This window comes from Micropterus dolomieu, linkage group LG09 (assembly GCF_021292245.1).
Source record: "Micropterus dolomieu isolate WLL.071019.BEF.003 ecotype Adirondacks linkage group LG09, ASM2129224v1, whole genome shotgun sequence".
Taxonomy (NCBI): Eukaryota; Metazoa; Chordata; class Actinopteri; order Centrarchiformes; family Centrarchidae; genus Micropterus; species Micropterus dolomieu.
The window spans coordinates 12419933-12436743 of record NC_060158.1 but is presented as its reverse complement, the minus strand read 5'-3'; the positions used below and the strand labels follow the sequence as shown (position 1 = coordinate 12436743).

The 16811-nt window shown below is 38.4% G+C and overlaps 2 protein-coding genes across 2 annotated transcripts; both read left to right on the top strand.

The window, feature by feature from the left end:
* The first annotated feature begins 6154 nt into the window (after positions 1 to 6154).
* On the top strand, positions 6155 to 11940 carry LOC123976780 (IgGFc-binding protein-like). The gene is made up of 7 exons (XM_046059126.1): positions 6155 to 6174; positions 6484 to 6545; positions 7053 to 7330; positions 8382 to 8958; positions 9490 to 10085; positions 10936 to 11503; positions 11591 to 11940. Exons 1-7 carry the CDS (start codon positions 6155 to 6157, stop codon positions 11938 to 11940), a joined length of 2451 nt encoding a protein of 816 aa, XP_045915082.1.
* A 985-nt stretch (positions 11941 to 12925) lies between these two features.
* LOC123976779 (IgGFc-binding protein-like) lies at positions 12926 to 16567 on the top strand. The gene is made up of 6 exons (XM_046059125.1): positions 12926 to 13225; positions 13892 to 14459; positions 14556 to 14755; positions 15362 to 15736; positions 15826 to 16133; positions 16401 to 16567. The coding sequence occupies exons 1-6, from the start codon at positions 12926 to 12928 to the stop codon at positions 16408 to 16410; spliced, it is 1761 nt and encodes a 586-aa protein (XP_045915081.1). The 3' UTR covers positions 16411 to 16567.
* The last annotated feature ends 244 nt before the right edge of the window (positions 16568 to 16811 follow it).

Below are 16811 nucleotides of genomic sequence, written 5' to 3'. Positions count from 1 at the left end.
CTAGTAGGCCTATAGGATTTTTTTTCCCGAATGGCATGTAGTCCAGTTATAGGAATTTGTAAGTAATTAAACAGTGGTCTGATAAAATAAGAGGTTTAACTTTCTATCTGTTACACAGATTTGTCAGCCAGCCTGAACTTGAAACACTTTTTTTTCTCATCTTCACTCTTTCTGCAGTTACAGCTCTCTGCCTTTGTAGGGCAGTGCTGTATGTAGCATTTCCCAACTTGAAAATAACCAACTTGTGTTTCTTGTGGTAAGTCTGTTGCTACTATCACTTTAAGTATGTAGACTATGAGTTGTGTCAGAATGGAAAGCTAAACAAGCAACAGCAAAGAGGGGCAGGCGATTTTGGATTCAGCCCCTCATGATTTCTAAAATCCTGGCTATAGTCCTGGTAACCTACAGTTTTTTTTAATCTGAAGAAAATACCCCCACTCCACACCATCACATGTAAAAATGATCATTTGAATAAAGTTTAATAGTTTGTGGAGCTGTATGTGTTGGCCTTTCACACACATGGTAATGTGAAGATGTCAGATGAGGAGACAGAGACAAAAAAAAAGAAAAGGACACATAGTCTGCAGGTTTTTTTTATATAACCTGTGACGCCAACCCCTCAGGCAGAAAGAGACTGGAGTCGTGTGACAAAGAAATATGAATAAGGAATATATAAGTTGCTAACCAACGCCATAATGACAGCATTTGCATTGTAAAGTGAGGAAGTGAGAATATTTGCATGTTGTATAAAACCAAAACCAGATGAGGCGGTTGTACTGCAGCTCAGGGCCATAGGAAGTCAGCTATTTAATCTCAAATCCCCAGTCTGAAAGGGGAACTTTGTTGTTTGTCAAACCTTCTCACTTTCCTTTAATTTTGTAAAATTATTGCTCTCCAAAAAGGATTTAAAAAGAAATCCTAGATAGGTAGGGAAACAGGTGCCACACATTCCAGAAATAAGCCAGAGAATAACATTTTTAGTAAAAATGCAGTTTTATTATCAGTGTTATGGTACACATTTTAGCTCATCATCATATCAATAACATTTAAAACATCAGTAACAGGAATTACACTAAAATTATCAAAGATCTAGGGACTTCCTTCATCTTCTTTAGAGTAGAGGCTCATGTTTTGGTGCCACACAATTTCCTAAAAGACACAATCATAATTATTCATATAATGTATTCTTCTTCTCGAGTGTTTGCTTTCTTGCGATAAGGATCTTTTGTGACTTACTGTGAGTCATTCTTCACATAATCACATACTGGTCTGTATCCTGTCAGTTGTGCTTTCAGAGTAGTGATCTCTTGGTTCCAGCTGTCAGACTCTGCTTTAAACGTAGCTTAGTGAAACAAAAAAAAGACAGAAAGAGAAGGAACGATTCAGACCTAAACAGTAATTCTTGTGTTTCACCACATGGAGGCACAAGCGGCAGAGCATCATTGATCTTTGAGTTAGTGTTATTATACCTTCAGTCTCAGTGTGTTTCTTCTCCATACTGGCCAGCTCATCAGCTTTTGTTTTCTATGACATAAGTGTGGGAGAAACATTAGTCATAGTGGCCTGAAACACAAACACTCAATATTTACACACAATTCACTGACCTCAAACCTGTAAGAGCAGAGTGAGGGCTCTAACACGTGGGCATGTTATACACACAGGGTGAGTGGGAAGAGGATGAAATACTCAGATATTTTACTTTAGTAAAAGTATCGATGCAACAATGTAAAAACAACAAAAGTATTAATGCAACAATATAAAAATACTCAAAAGTATCAAATTAATGATTATAACAATAATATAAGTCCTGCATTCAAAATCCTAATGAAGGAAAAGTATTATCAGCAACATTTCAAATGTATAAGTACTTGTTCTGCAGATAAATGGGTCCTATGATATTATTCAATATTACATCAGTAGATTGTTAATACTGATGCATCAATGCATTTCCTGTTATATTCTGTCAGAGGTGGAGCTAGTTTTGGCTACTTTAAATACACTTAGATAGTTTAGTCCAGTGGTTTCCAACAGCAGTTACGCTCCAATAATGGTTCTCAAGATAAATCAGAATAGGTGAAAAGCTGCCCTCACTGGTCAGGTAACATTCCAAAGATATCTTTTGCAAAGAAATGTTCACCTTTTCTGCTTGACAGGCTTCATTTTCCGTGGTCATCTTCTCCATCTCTGCTCTGAGTTGGGCCCCTTTCGCCTCCTGATCCTCCACTACTTTCGCCCCCTGCACCAGAAGCTTTTCCACCGTGGCTTTAAATAAGTTTTGATTTATTAATTGACTGCCAAGTCTCTCTGACTCCAGTTGCAGCTTTTCACTGTTCTTGTTTAGGAGTAACAGCACTTGATATTGGCCCATAATAATCATCAGTAGTCCCATGGACATCAGGATGGATAAAATCGACACAGTCCAATGTATCTGCATTGATGCTGTGATACAGTAAGAGTGAAGAGACAAAATTGAGAGAGATAAACATTTGCAGAAGCAGTGCACAGTCAAGCTCTTATCATTAACAGTGTGATAACAAAAACCAGTTAACTTCCTACTTTCTGAGTCCTAAGTCCTCTTACCTTCTTTGTATATAGTCTCTCTGGCGAACAAACAACCACCCAGACACAAGGTGCAGACTTCACCTGATCTGCTAGTGTCAGTTCATGCTAGTCTCACTTTTTCCTCTTCCCTCTTTTTGAAAACAGGCTTTTTGTATGAGTCAAAACAGGTTGAGCGACTCATTTAACAGTTGGTGCAGCTGGTGTGGCCTAAATGTTTGTGTCAGAGATAAAGAACAAAGGTGAACTTTGCCCTCATAAGTAAATAAAGTGATTCTACTGTAATGGGAGAGCTGTGCTTTATGGGATCAGGAAATCTTTTCTCAGTTACGATGACATTTAGGATTGTTGGTATTATAGAAACAAGGTTTCTAACTGCATGAAGAAGAATTTCCTAAGTTATAACTGCATTGACCCTGTCCTACACTGTTAGACATTTCTGTAATTTCTACAGTTATTAACCACATAACACCATATACAATACTGTATATCCTCTTTCCAGTAAATAACTGTAATTTCCATTTCATTATGGGAATTTTATGTGACGTCAGACACCATATACTGTGGTTTACTGTAATTTAAAAATCTGATGTATACATCATCATATTTTCCCTAACTGCCGTTTTGGCACAGATGCATCAGTAGTTTTATCTGTCATTCACCACCGCCGGGGTGGAAGCTCAGCCACACACATCTAAGACAACACCAGTGGAAGTTAACCTGTGGTGAAGAAAGAGAACTACCGACGACAAACCCAAGGTAAAAACAAAACAAAAAAAATGATTTCAAAAGTATGTTACTTGAAAAAAAGATAGTTATTGTCTGTGCTCTCAAACTGGTAACTTAACGTTAACTTTGTCAAAATGAACGAAGTTGATGTTTAATTTTACAGAAGACTCTTTGAGTTTTAAAATCAAATGTATTATGTCAAGAGCAATGTTTAGCTCACATCGATAATAAGCTAGCTAATATAAGGAGACTAACTGTAAGTTGGAAGTCAGTTCGGTTAATTGCATTATTGTAAACTAAGTGATAGCTAGGCACATTTCTAGTTTTAGCATTCATTTGTTGTACATTTCATATGTTAGCTTATAACTAACATAGGCCTATTCTAAATATCTTACAACTAAAATAAAAGTGAATATGTTACATGTTCATGTTTTATTGTAGTGTGACACCATAGAATATAAAACAAATTAAAATATCTCATTATCTTCAAGATGTAAAAATTAACGTTAAGTAGTTTTCCTTACATTAGTTGCTTTGGCTCAGTTTCTAGGCAAAAACCACAGAAAAATGACAAATTTTTGCAGTAAATACTATCTTTACATAAAAATGAAAAATATTTGTTTAAATATTTTCTCTTCCCTAAAGATTCTTCATGAGGATAAACCCAGGTGATGGAACCAAATGCACCGCAAAAACTGGAGTGAGTCTTAGGACAGGAGAAATGGTGAAGAGGACGATGCAGTCATCAACAACATGTCATCCTTTGTCCACCAGCTAACAGAGTTTGAGTGGAAGAACTTGGATTAGGTGAGACACTTTTTTCAACAGGATATGTACACTATACACAGTACAGTTGCCTATTTATTAGGGACACCCGCCCTGCAATTAATTCTACTTTCACAAAGACTACAATATTCAGTTTTTATTGATTTTAGATTTGTAGAGGAAAACTGATTCCACTGTATGATCATTTTGCAAGATGTGATATCGATATTGATTTAAGTGTAAAAACTTAATTTATGACCAAAATTCTTTACCTACAGGGGAGCTTGCCATCCCTGAACAAGCTGTGAACAACAGACTTCTTGCCAGAAAAGTAGCCATGTTTAGAAGCAGTGTAGATTTTGTTTACTTAGTTAACAGGTTCCCCTAGAACACAGATGACCAATAACTTGCTGGAGGGATTACATTATCCCATCTGGGATGTCTGGAATAGCCTGCACAGCCTGCTGCTGGGGGGATGGATGGATGGGATAGTTAACCACTTCATTGTTTGTTAAAGCTGTGGTTATCTTCCATGATTGTTCCAATTCTAAATACAGTAAAATATTAATATACTGACAGCTAGGAATATAGTCTTGGGACAGTTGTTGTTATATAATATATTATGTATTTACAGATTGAATTTCATTGCCATTATCTCTCTCTCATTTTCTCTCTCCCAATGATGACAAGCTTCAATATTATAATCAGTGGTAACAGAAGTATTCAGATGCTTTACTTCAGTGAAAGTACTATAAGGACTAATAAGTACTAACACCACACTGTGCAAATTCTGTGGTACAAGTAAAAGTCCTACATTTAAAATGTTACTTGAGTAAAAATATGTACATGTATGTCAAGTGTTCACATCCATCAATATCATTTAGAAATATTGTGCCATAGTTTTAACCTGTGAACCACAAAATAACATTAATAAAAAAACATTTGCAGCATCCACTCCATAGTTTTACAAATAAACAAAATAAACTCACAAAATGTCAAGAAAGGAAATATTTTTCCACCTACTATTCTTATGAACTACAACCATACACCTTCTGAATTCAAGTTTCTCTCTTTTGATGAGCTAATCGCTTTGTTAACTCAGAGTAAAACAGACAAAATAAAACTCACCAAAACCTTTTGTGGTTAGTTTTCCACTGTTCCAACACTCCCCAGCTTTGGTTTGGTTGAAACAAACCCTCATTTCACCATGTTAGATGTAAAAAAGTATTCTGACCCCACACGCTGTCACTGCCTCTCTGATGCACCTGGTTTCTGTGTTTCTTTAAGGATTGAAAAAAATCTCCTACTTGTTAAATAAACCTTTTGAAAATCCCATTGGATCATCTGAATAATACATTTTCAGAACTTATTGCTCATTAAAAGTTGACATTTGGAGATAAATAGTTTTCACAGGACAGCAATATATGAGAAATATCTACAAGTATGAAGCTAACACTGGCATATCTGTGTGTTGGGCATGACCTTATAACAATTACGTTTACTTTTGCATTGTGTTCCCACACATTAAATAAAACGATCAGATAAAATCTTTATCTCTTTACCTTTACATGACACACAGCAGTGGTACAATTAAGAAACAACACCACCACATCCCCATATGTCCACTGCTCCCAGGACAGCAGAAAAGAGTTCCACTTGATCCTTGTGGATACAGTCACGATAGCATTGAGGCAAAAGAATTGAGCATAAAGAATTGTGCATTTAAACAACTCACACCCATCTATTACTCTTGTGGGTGTTGACCAATCGGCCACAGTGTCAACAAATAAGTCTCAGATGTTAAATGTGTTCCAGTAACACTGTAAAGACAAATCAATGGGCACAAAGCCAGCGAACAATCACATTTAAGCTTTAAAACCAAAAAAGGAGATAACAAATGTCACATTAGGTCACTTTAAATTTGAGTCCATTAACATCTCTTTTCTTGTCACATCAGCAATGATTTTACGTCACGTGATTTGAGTGTCACGTGACGAGTTGTTTGCTCACTTCTGGGAAAAGCCACCAAGAACCTGATTGGTCCATGATTGAAGGTCAGAAAGTATTTAAGCATCCTTAAATCCTGCACCTGAACCCTGGAATGCCTTTTGACCAGCTCAGGTGAGATTGAAATATTGAGGAAACCATTTACTAATTCTGTTTCCAGCTATTTTTGTGAAAGGTGTAATTTTTGGGGGGCGCATTTTATATTTTCTTTCTTGATGTTTTTCAAGATGTTGATGTAAAAACATTATCCTATTCTTTGTTCTTTTACATTTTGGTATTTATGTGTCAAGATCTGTATACATTAAAGTTATTGGGAAGTATCAATTACTTGTTGTTGTAATTGGAAAACATCATAATAAAAAGCTCAAAAGATTAAGTTAAAAAGTGTCCAACTATGTCCAAAAACTCCTTTCTGCTCAATAGGTCCTCTCCACTGAAAAACATGGGGTTGTTTGTTGTAATCTTTTCAGCTCTTCTGCTGAGTGGTAAGTTATCAAGTATTACTTTAATGATAATGCATGATGATGATGAAGTGTTTCGGTATATGAGCTGAACTATAAAAAACAGATTGGATTTTATTCAAATCTTTCAGCAAAATAAATCAATACAGATTAACAGCTTTTAAAAAGATCTACATTAATATAAACCTTAGAACAATAACTTCACAACAAGACTGTGGACATCAATTGTGGGATCTTTGAAGGTTTAAAGGTGTGTAAATGTACCTTGTTTTTCTATTGTTATAAATTTAATAATGTCACAGAAATGGATATATTTAAATGTTCAATTATGGACATGCATGCTTACATTGTTTTTTGCAGAACCTGATTTTTTTCACTGGCAGCAGTTACTGATAATATGACTCTGATGTGTGCTGAATTTATGTGTGTAATCCAATAGTAACAACTGTGAGGAAAAAATATGCAGACTAATCACTGAGAAGGAAAATGTCACTCTGGATTTTATGTTACTGCATGTGTTGTTTTTTTCAGGGTTTTGCAGAGGAGGACCAGCCACTCTAACACCTGAGTCAGGCACCTGCTGGGTCATGGGCAATCTCCACTACACCTTTGATGGCAATTATTACACCTTCATGGGCAACTGCACCTACACCTTGGCCAAGAACTGCCATGTCAGTGGGACCCTCCCGGCCTTTGAGGTGGAGACAAACAACTTGGGTAACATACAGGTCCAATCAGCAGGGACAGTCACCATCAATGTTTATGGGATCAACATTGCTATGGTTGGCTCTGAGTTTGGTGTTGTCCGGGTGAGTCAGTCAGTTGTGTTAAGGTGTGTCACATTCATTGTGTTGGTATTGTGAACAAACTGACAAGATGACTTTGCATGAATTCTAGTTTAAAACAATTTTTTTTATTATTGTAATAATAGAACATGAATGGGGTGCTTACGCTATATACTACCATACATATTAGTGCATGTATTAAGGATAAAAGCTAAAATGTTCTTTTTCACTATGCTATACGTGAATAAATGTCTGCACCCAGGGCCGTAACTACCATTGAGGACACCTAGGTCAGGGTTTTAGCAACCTGGGAGAAGTTTGCATTCCAGTATTCAAAAAAATTTACACACTGTTTGTAGGCAGATTAAAGTATTTTAAATATGTAGATCTGATTACAGTTAGGCCAACAAATAATTAAATGCTACCAAAATAAGTTTTATTCTTGATAGCATGATGAGGGCTTTGAGACAGCTTTTGGGGGAAAAAAGTTGATCGATAATTTAAGTGGTGGTGATGGTGCAGCGGATAAGACACATCCCTTTAGAGTGCTGCTACGCATCCACCAATATGTCACATACCTACCCCCTAGTTAACCCCTAGTTGCTCCAACCTCTGACATAAATAGATGAAATGGAAATATTATATGTGAATGTCTGATAAAAAAAATAATTTTAGATCTACTAAGACTATTTTTAGGTTAACAAAATGATAAATAAGTAAAGGACTTTAACATTTTATTTCTGGTAGTGTGTGGAAGCTGATATTTTCATTCTGGGATATAAATCAAAAAACCCCAAATATTTAAACATTTTGGTTACTGGTCAAAATGTAGTGTGTTGAAAGGATGTCAGTATTTTCTGGCTACAGCCCTGTCTGCACCACCAACTAATCAACTACACCACAACAATTTATCACTTGTTCCTTGCCTAAGTTTCAACTAAACATCAATGAAATCTATACAAATTTTGAGATATTTTTATGTCAAACAAAAAGCAACAAAAAAGCACACAGCAATGGAAACATCTGGAATCAAATGATTACAGCTATGTATGTGAAATGTGATTTTTTTTTTCAGGTGAACTATCAACAATGGAATCTCCCCTTCAACTTGAACAATGGCCAGGTGAAGCTTTCCCAGACAGGTCTGTTTGTCATCATGGAGACAGATTTTGGCCTGAAGGTGCAGTACGACTGGAACGAGTACCTCGCCGTCACAGTGCCCGGCAGTTTTGCTGACAGCGTGTGTGGCCTGTGTGGCAACTTCAACAACAAAAAGGAAGATGATCTCACAACTCCCAGCGGTTCAGTGGCCAGCAGTGTGGCAGCGCTGGGAAAGAGCTGGCGGGTTCCCGGTGCGGCAGATGAAGCCCATTGCCAGGATGAATGTGTTGGCCAGTGTGGAAACTGTCCTCTCAGTGAAGTTCAGAAGTTAGAAAACCAAATCTTCTGTAGCGCCCTTTTACAAGATGTTGTTGAATACGCAGGTTGTCAACCTCAAATTGACTCCAGTGTCTTTCAAAGCAACTGCATGCTTGACCTCTGTCAGGGTGAAGCTGTGAACACGTATCTTTGCAACACTATTCAAGGCTTTGCTGACATCTGCCAGAGGTCTGGGGTCCAAGTTCCCAACTGGAGGACTTCTACTCAATGTCGTGAGTAATCCAAAGTTTAATAACCAGAAATTAATGTTAATAAAGGCAGTGGTGGAATGTAACTAATACACTTGGCCTACTTAAGAAATTAACATGAGTACAAATTTATTTATTTTAATAATTTTGAATCTTAACATTGGTTGGACAAAAAAGACTGATTGATTAATCAAAAAATAATCAGCAGATTAATCTATAATGAAAATAACTACTTGCAGTCTATCCAAAATAGTAAAAAAAACATTAGCTTCACCTCAACAAACTACACCATTAAGATCCTGCTTTTACGTTAATGCATGCAATAACAATCTAATGATATTACCGTTATTAAATAGTATCACAGAGGAAATTTGTCTGCAGTGAGTATTTCTATTTTTAATGCTTTAGGTACATTTTCCTGATTATACTACAACTAACTTTTACTTGTACTATAGTATTTTTACAGTGTGGCATTAGTACTTCTAGGTACTAAGGATTTCCTCCACTATCAAGTATGTTAACTGACTTTACACTATCTTGCCTTTTTCCACACAGCTACACCCAAGTGCCAGGAAAACAGCCACTATGAGTTCTGTGGGAGTGCCTGCCCTGCTACATGTGCAAACCCAAACACTCCCACAAAATGCAACGCCACCTGTGTGGAGTCGTGTGTCTGCAATGATGGCTTTGTGCTCAGTGGCACCAAGTGTGTCCCCAAGTCTCAGTGTGGCTGCATGTACGAGGGTCACTATGTGGAAGCCGGAGCCTCCTTCTGGGGTGGTGAGAGCTGCACCAAGCGCTACACATGCTCTGCTGGTGGAAGTTTGTCTTTGAATCAGACTAGCTGTCCCGCCGGGCAGCAGTGCCAGGTGGTCCAGGGGATCAGAGGTTGCTATCTTGTCAACTACGCTACATGTATGGTATCTGGTGACCCACATTTTGTGACCTTTGATGGGCAGCGCTACAACTTCCAGGGCACTTGTGCTTATCAGATGGCTGGTGTCTCCAATCAAACCAGCCTGGAACGTTTTAGTGTTGTGTTGCAGAACAATGGCCAAGATAAGAAGATCGGGTCTGTTGTCAAGCTGGTAGAGGTCAATGTGTACGGGTACACCATTGTCATCAGCAAAGAGCATCCTGGCGCTGTTGTGGTAACATATTTTCCAAAAACTAACAACACCAGAAAACAATCAAATATATCAAAAGTTCTTAAAGCTCAATGTGATGCCTTGTTTTGTTTAACCAGCGGGCCAAAACCCAAAGATATTCAGTTTACACTCAAGACTTTATATGTTAATGCAATGACAAGCAGCAAACTCTCACATTGGAGAAGCTGGAACTATCAAATGTTTGACATTTTAGCTTGAAAAATGAATTTAAACTATTAAAGCCCCTGAAAATTTGGTTTCAAATCTATATAAGCACAAATATATAAGTATTTCTGTATAGCATTTAATATGCTGTAGAGAAATACTATATACTATACTGTATACGACTTACGCTTATATAGATTTAACTAAATAACTAAATAAGCAACAAAGCTTTTTGTCATTATTTATTTAGATTTCTCTTCATCTGATCTGCTTCATCAGGACGGTGTGGGGGTGGTTTGATCATATTTGTTTGACAATGCTGACAACATCAACAACAACCCCCCAAATGTCATCACATTTTGATTCAAATGTTGCTAACGTCATATTTTCCAATGGAGCCCTGCCCACTTTAAACCAGTGAGAGGAGCATAAAGAAAATACAGAATTCTCTCAAGTGAAATAACCAAAACTTTGTCAGAAAATGTGTTCATGTAGGACCCAATCTCTCAAAGTAAGAAACTGTTTGAGAAAATATGTTTTTAGGACCTTTAATAGAGTATTAAAATATGTTCCATCAGTCAACTAATTGAATAATTTTTGCAGCTCTAAAAACAAGTAATTATGTACGAATTCTATGTTTTGATATTTCTTTATGAACCTTTTTCTATTTCATGATTATCTTTTCCAGGTCAATGATGAGCTCTTCAGTCTCCCTTTGATGCTGGACAGCAATAAACTCCACCTTTACATGAGTGGTTGGTTTGCTGTAATTGAAACAGACTTTGGAGTGAAGGTGTACTACGACTGGAACAGCGTGGCGTTTGTCATCGTTCCCAGTACGTACTCGGGCGTGATGGAAGGCCTTTGTGGCAATTACAACCTCAACCCAAAAGACGACATGCAGATGAGAGATGGGAAACAAGCCGTCACTTCAGAGGAGCTCGGTCAAAGCTGGAAAGTCGGCACAATCCCCGGCTGCGTGGACGGCTGCAGTGGCCCCTGCCCTGGCTGTAACGCCACTCAGAAAGCAACGTACAACAGCAACAGTTACTGTGGCCTCATCAGCGACCCTGCAGGCCCGTTCCGTGACTGCCACTCCAAGGTCGACCCCGCAGGTTTTCTTAGTGACTGCATATATGATGTCTGTCTTTACCAAGGTAGCGGGAACATGCAGTGCAAGACTTTGACTGCCTACACAGCCGCCTGCCAGTTAAAAGGTGCCATAGTATACTCCTGGAGGTCATCTCAGTTCTGTGGTAAGGACATCTACTATTTATCAAGTCAGTCAAGACATATTCTTGTGAATTTCTTGAACCACATTTCTGTTACTACCTTGTTCGTAGATGCCCAGTGTCCATCAAACAGCCATTATGAGCTCTGTACCAGCGGATGTCCCAGATCATGTCAGGCAGACTCCACACTATCAAACTGTGGATCTCAGTGCATGGAAGGTTATGTCTGTGATGAGGGTTACCTTCTTAGTGGAGATGAATGTGTGCCTGCCAACCAGTGTGGCTGCATTTCTGAAGGCAAATACTACCAGGATGGACAGGTTTTCTACCCCGATGCCCTTTGCCAGAAGGAATGCACCTGTAACGGCACAGTAAGGACGAGGAGAATTGAGCGGGACTATGAACTACGAAGGAGCGAAGGAGCAACGCATTTTGAGCACTCATATTTTCCTCATGCTTAACCCACTTGGCATAATGTTGCCGTTCTATCACTCTAAATTTTAGTGTCGCTTGACCCAAATCATATGTTTTCAAATAACCGCACTGGTCAGGACTGTAAATGTGCTAAATGCAAATTTTCAAATGTTGTCCCTTGGCCTGATGTTAAATTAGCCGTTTACTGTAAAATAAACAAAGTGTAAAATCATAACAGGAGGAAGGACAGAGGATAAAAAGCTAACAGCAACATGCAGAGTAGGAAATATGATACAAGCAACGAACACAAAACAAAAACATGTTAAGCAAGACATTCAGTGCAAGCAGTTAAGCCCTAACCCTAATACTAACCCCATGACAACATACAATCACATTACATTACACAGGTGCTTTGAGCAGTACTAACTTGGTAGAGACAGAAGGCTGCCCACCCTGAGTCATGGTTCTGCTCGAGGTTTAAGGAAGTCTTTCCTTGCCTGTGTTGCCAAGTGCTTGCTCAGGGTGGGAATTTCCGGGATTCTGTCAATAATATTACAAACAGTACGGTCTAGACCTGCTCTATATGAAATGCAATGAGATGACTTTTGTTATGAATTAGCGCTATGTAAATGAAATAAACTGAACTAGATTCACTCATTTCAATTCACATCCATTTGCCGAAGGTTAATCATTCAAAACTCTGAGCACATAACAACCAAAACTGTCTGCATGGCTTGATTACACTGGAATCAAAGGATAGTCTTTCTTAAAACAATAGTCAGGTGCCCACATGAACAGTGAAAAAAGTTTGTCATTCCTCCCGTTCATACTGGCCATTAAAAAGAAAGAAAGATTTTATACCTATCCTTAAAATAAAATAAATATTTAGTGTGTGTGATTTGGATGAATTAAGCATTTTCATTGCTATCTAATAAATAACACATTTTCCATTAAACAATAATCAAACTGGTATGTCTGTCATATTAGGTGCAGTGTACACAGTCCTCTTGTGGTCCATATGAAAAGTGTGAGATGAAGAATTACGTGCGATCATGTCAGCCTTTGGGAAAAGGGGTCTGCTCCATCTCTGGTGATCCTCATTACAACACCTTTGACAATGCCACCTATGACTTCCAAGGCACCTGCACCTACATCGCAGCTAAAGGCTGCAACCTGAGCGGCATGCGGCTCACCGACTTCTCTGTGGCGGTGGAGAACGAGAAGTGGTATGCTTTGTCTGCCAATCCCAAGGTCTCAGTGACCAAAGTTGTTGTGGTAGAGGTTTACGGAAGCATCTTGATACTTCGCAGGAACGAAGCTAAAATGGTTTGGGTATGTCTCTAATATTGTCATTGTTTTAGTCAGCCATAAATTATATTTTACATTAACAGTGCATCAGACAATGTGAAAGCTGCTTGTAGTGATGAACCAACAATGAATTATGACCTGAATCTGAAGCTTGCTCTGCTTTACGGAGCTTTAAAGCAAGTTTCTGTTCTTATAGCTTCGTTTTGGCTGCAGCAGGTAGCTGTTTTCAGTAGAAAAACTCTGAAACCCACTGTACTACCTGTTCAGCACCAAACAGCAGACTGACACAGGTACAGACTAGCACACAGTGGAGCATTTAGCAGCTAAAGAGACAGATGTTTCCCTCAGGAATTGGTAGAGACCAAAAACAGAGCTAAACATAGTGAATATTGGACTTATGTTTGCCATGTGACCAGAAACACAACTCCAAATGAGGGATCATTTTGCTCCCTTGCTACTGGATGTATAAATATGCACTTGTTTGCTAACAAGTTGACCATATCAACTTAAAAGGTAATGATATATTATGTCAGTGTTTTTTTCACAACTTGTTTCTGTTGTCCCTAAGTGGCTAAAGCAATCAGTTATTGCAGGTCTTAAGAGTATGCTATTATTAAATTTAACTGAATGACTATGTGTCAAATTAGAGGAAATGATGGATAATCAAAACAATTTAATTATTCTTTGCAGATAAATGGGGTCCTACTTCATCTTCCACAAAACCTCCACAATGGTGCTGTGAAGGTTTATCAGGAGGGGGCAAATGATGTCATTGTGACGGACTTTGGCCTGAGGGTCACTTATGATCTGGTCTACCACGTCACTATCACTCTCCCTGGAAACTACAGGGGCAGAACCTGTGGTCTGTGTGGCAATTTTAACAATAACAAAACAGATGAGTTCCAGCTGCCGGACGGAATCATTTCCAAGGACTCCCGGGCCTTTGGAGCAGCCTGGAAAGTGCACGTGCCTGGTGTGGTCTGCGATGATGGCTGCAGTGGTGACCTCTGCCCTAAATGTGACAGCTCTGACAAAGCTGCGATAGAGGCAAAATGTGCAATTATCACTAATCCCACAGGTCCCTTTGCTGCTTGTCATGATGTAATTGATCCTGCCTCCTACTTCAGAGACTGTGTTTATGATGTTTGCTTGGCCAAAGGTGATCAAAGCATGCTGTGTCACAGTATTGCTGCATACATGTTAGACTGCCAAGACTTTGGTGCAAAGATTCAGGATTGGAGAAGTCCTTCTTTATGCCGTGAGTCTGCACATTTTTATTAGCTATTGTACACTGAAATATTCATCTCTACATTTACTGTAAGAACAACTCCTAACTGCTGTTATTTGTTTATAGCTTTCCCATGCAGTAGTGGCAGCCATTATGACACCTGTGTACTGCCTTGCACCTCTCCATGTCCTGGTCTTGCTGAGACTGTCACGTGCACCACAACTTGTGTTGAGGGCTGTGCCTGTGATAAAGGGTACCACTACAATGGAACTGGCTGTGTGCCCTTTGACCAGTGCAGCTGCTATTACAATGGCCAAACCTACAGGGTAAGAAGAGAAGATATTAACAAATTACAGGTAGATCTGATAAAGAACCCGGACTTTATTCAGTCTATTGATAAAGCATTATGGTTTCTAACAAAAGATTGTTACAAGTGCACAACTTCAAATTACATTTATGAATGCAGCCATGACATTTTAAACATTTTAGTTTAGAAAAAAAGTTGAAAGATCCAAAAAAGTACAAGCTGTACTAGCTGCATAAAATTATAACTCTTTAATTTTTTTTGCGAAAAACAAGCAGAAGAAAGGGAGATGGACGTTTCCCATGCAGCTTGAATAGTAAAAATCTGTTATCTGATATCAATGTCTATAGTCAAGCAATGTGAGAGCGTAAATTTCAAGGAGTATCATCAGTACCTGTAGGTGGGTGATTTCAACATATTGACCATGCAAACATAACTTAACATTTTGATCTCTTAAGTTTTCATCTAGCACCATCATCAGTTCAAGATTTTTTATTTGTACATGATCAGATATCTGCAAAAATAATGACATTCCCATCAGCCTCAATTGACTACAACATACTGAAAACATTATGAAACTATTATTTAAGCATTAACCTATCAATGTTTTTTTTTCTGTCATTTGCAGGTTGGAGAGTCCATTATAAGTGATGGCTGTCACAGGATCCACACCTGCCAGAGCTCAGGAGTAGTTCTTTCCAAGAACATGACATGTGACCTCAACGAGAATTGCCTGGTCAAGAACAGTGTGATGGGCTGCTACATTCAACAGTGCTTTTTGAACAGCAATGGGACCCTCACTCCATTTAATGGCGAAGGTGGTACCATAACAGTGCCAGGAGCTTATGAGATTATCCAGAGCTGCAAAAAATCTCAGACATCAGACTGGTTCAGGGTGGTGGTGAAATTGGAGATGTGCACTCCTGGTGTCAACAGTATTATCGCTGTGTACGTGTTCTTCAATGAAGTGATGGTCACAGTCAACAACAAACATGAAGTCTTTGTAAGTGTCTGTATAAAGATATGACAATCATCTTATCTTACTTTATAAGATTAACGTATTGCTGTTAAGTGTTCAATCTACGTTCACAGATAAATGGAATGGCCATGACTCAAACCACTTTCTCCCAAAAAAATGTTAAAGTGCTGGTTTCTGACAACACAGTGACAATCAACAGCCCTTCCAGCCTTCAACTGACCTTCAGTTCAACAAATGAACTCACCTTGAGTGTCAGTGATAACGCGGCTGACATGGTATGTGGAGCATGTGGGAAACTCAGGCCTGTTGACACAACACTACAAGATCTGAGAGAGAGACTGCTGGTCTCTCTTCATAGTCCGAGTACTGTCTTTGCATCGCTGAATGCTGGACAATGGACAGCTCCTGATTTCCCTCAGTGGTAAGTCACATACATTACATCTAAAGAATGAACGTTAGAAGCACAAAAGGAGCAGACATAGGCAACATTGCTCTTATACAAATGTTTAGGACATCATACTGCATATATTGTTTTGAGGGACTATATGCAAATCACATGATTATTATAGGTGTCATTATTATTTCTTCCTCCTTGACTATTCTATGCAGATTATACAATTATCATTTTAAATTTAGCAGATATGTCAACTTCACAATTTCATAAATCATTTCCCTGTTTCATTTTCAGTGGTTTGTAAATGTCAGTCCTGCCAGCTTTTTATCAACTGCATCGATCAACGTACTTCAGCACTAACCAAACGGACAGCAACATTGAAAATACCAACATATCAACCACTCAACCACTAATTATCATATGCATTTGACTGTGTGCTCAATAAACACATGATGTCTGTCTCTTGTGTTTAACTGTCTATGTGATAATCTTAATCTCTCTGCTTTTTGCTTAAAGTTTATCTGAAATCCCATTTAGTGATCCCTGTTTGCAATTAAAAATAATGTCAGTGTTTTATGTATGTTAATATTTTTTTATTATTACATGGAGAAAGATAAAGTCTTTGGGGAAATATCAGTAATACTCTGTGTTGGTGTCTGTGTTTGATTGACGGCATCTGGCAGGCTAAGCCCCAGTAGGTGAAAG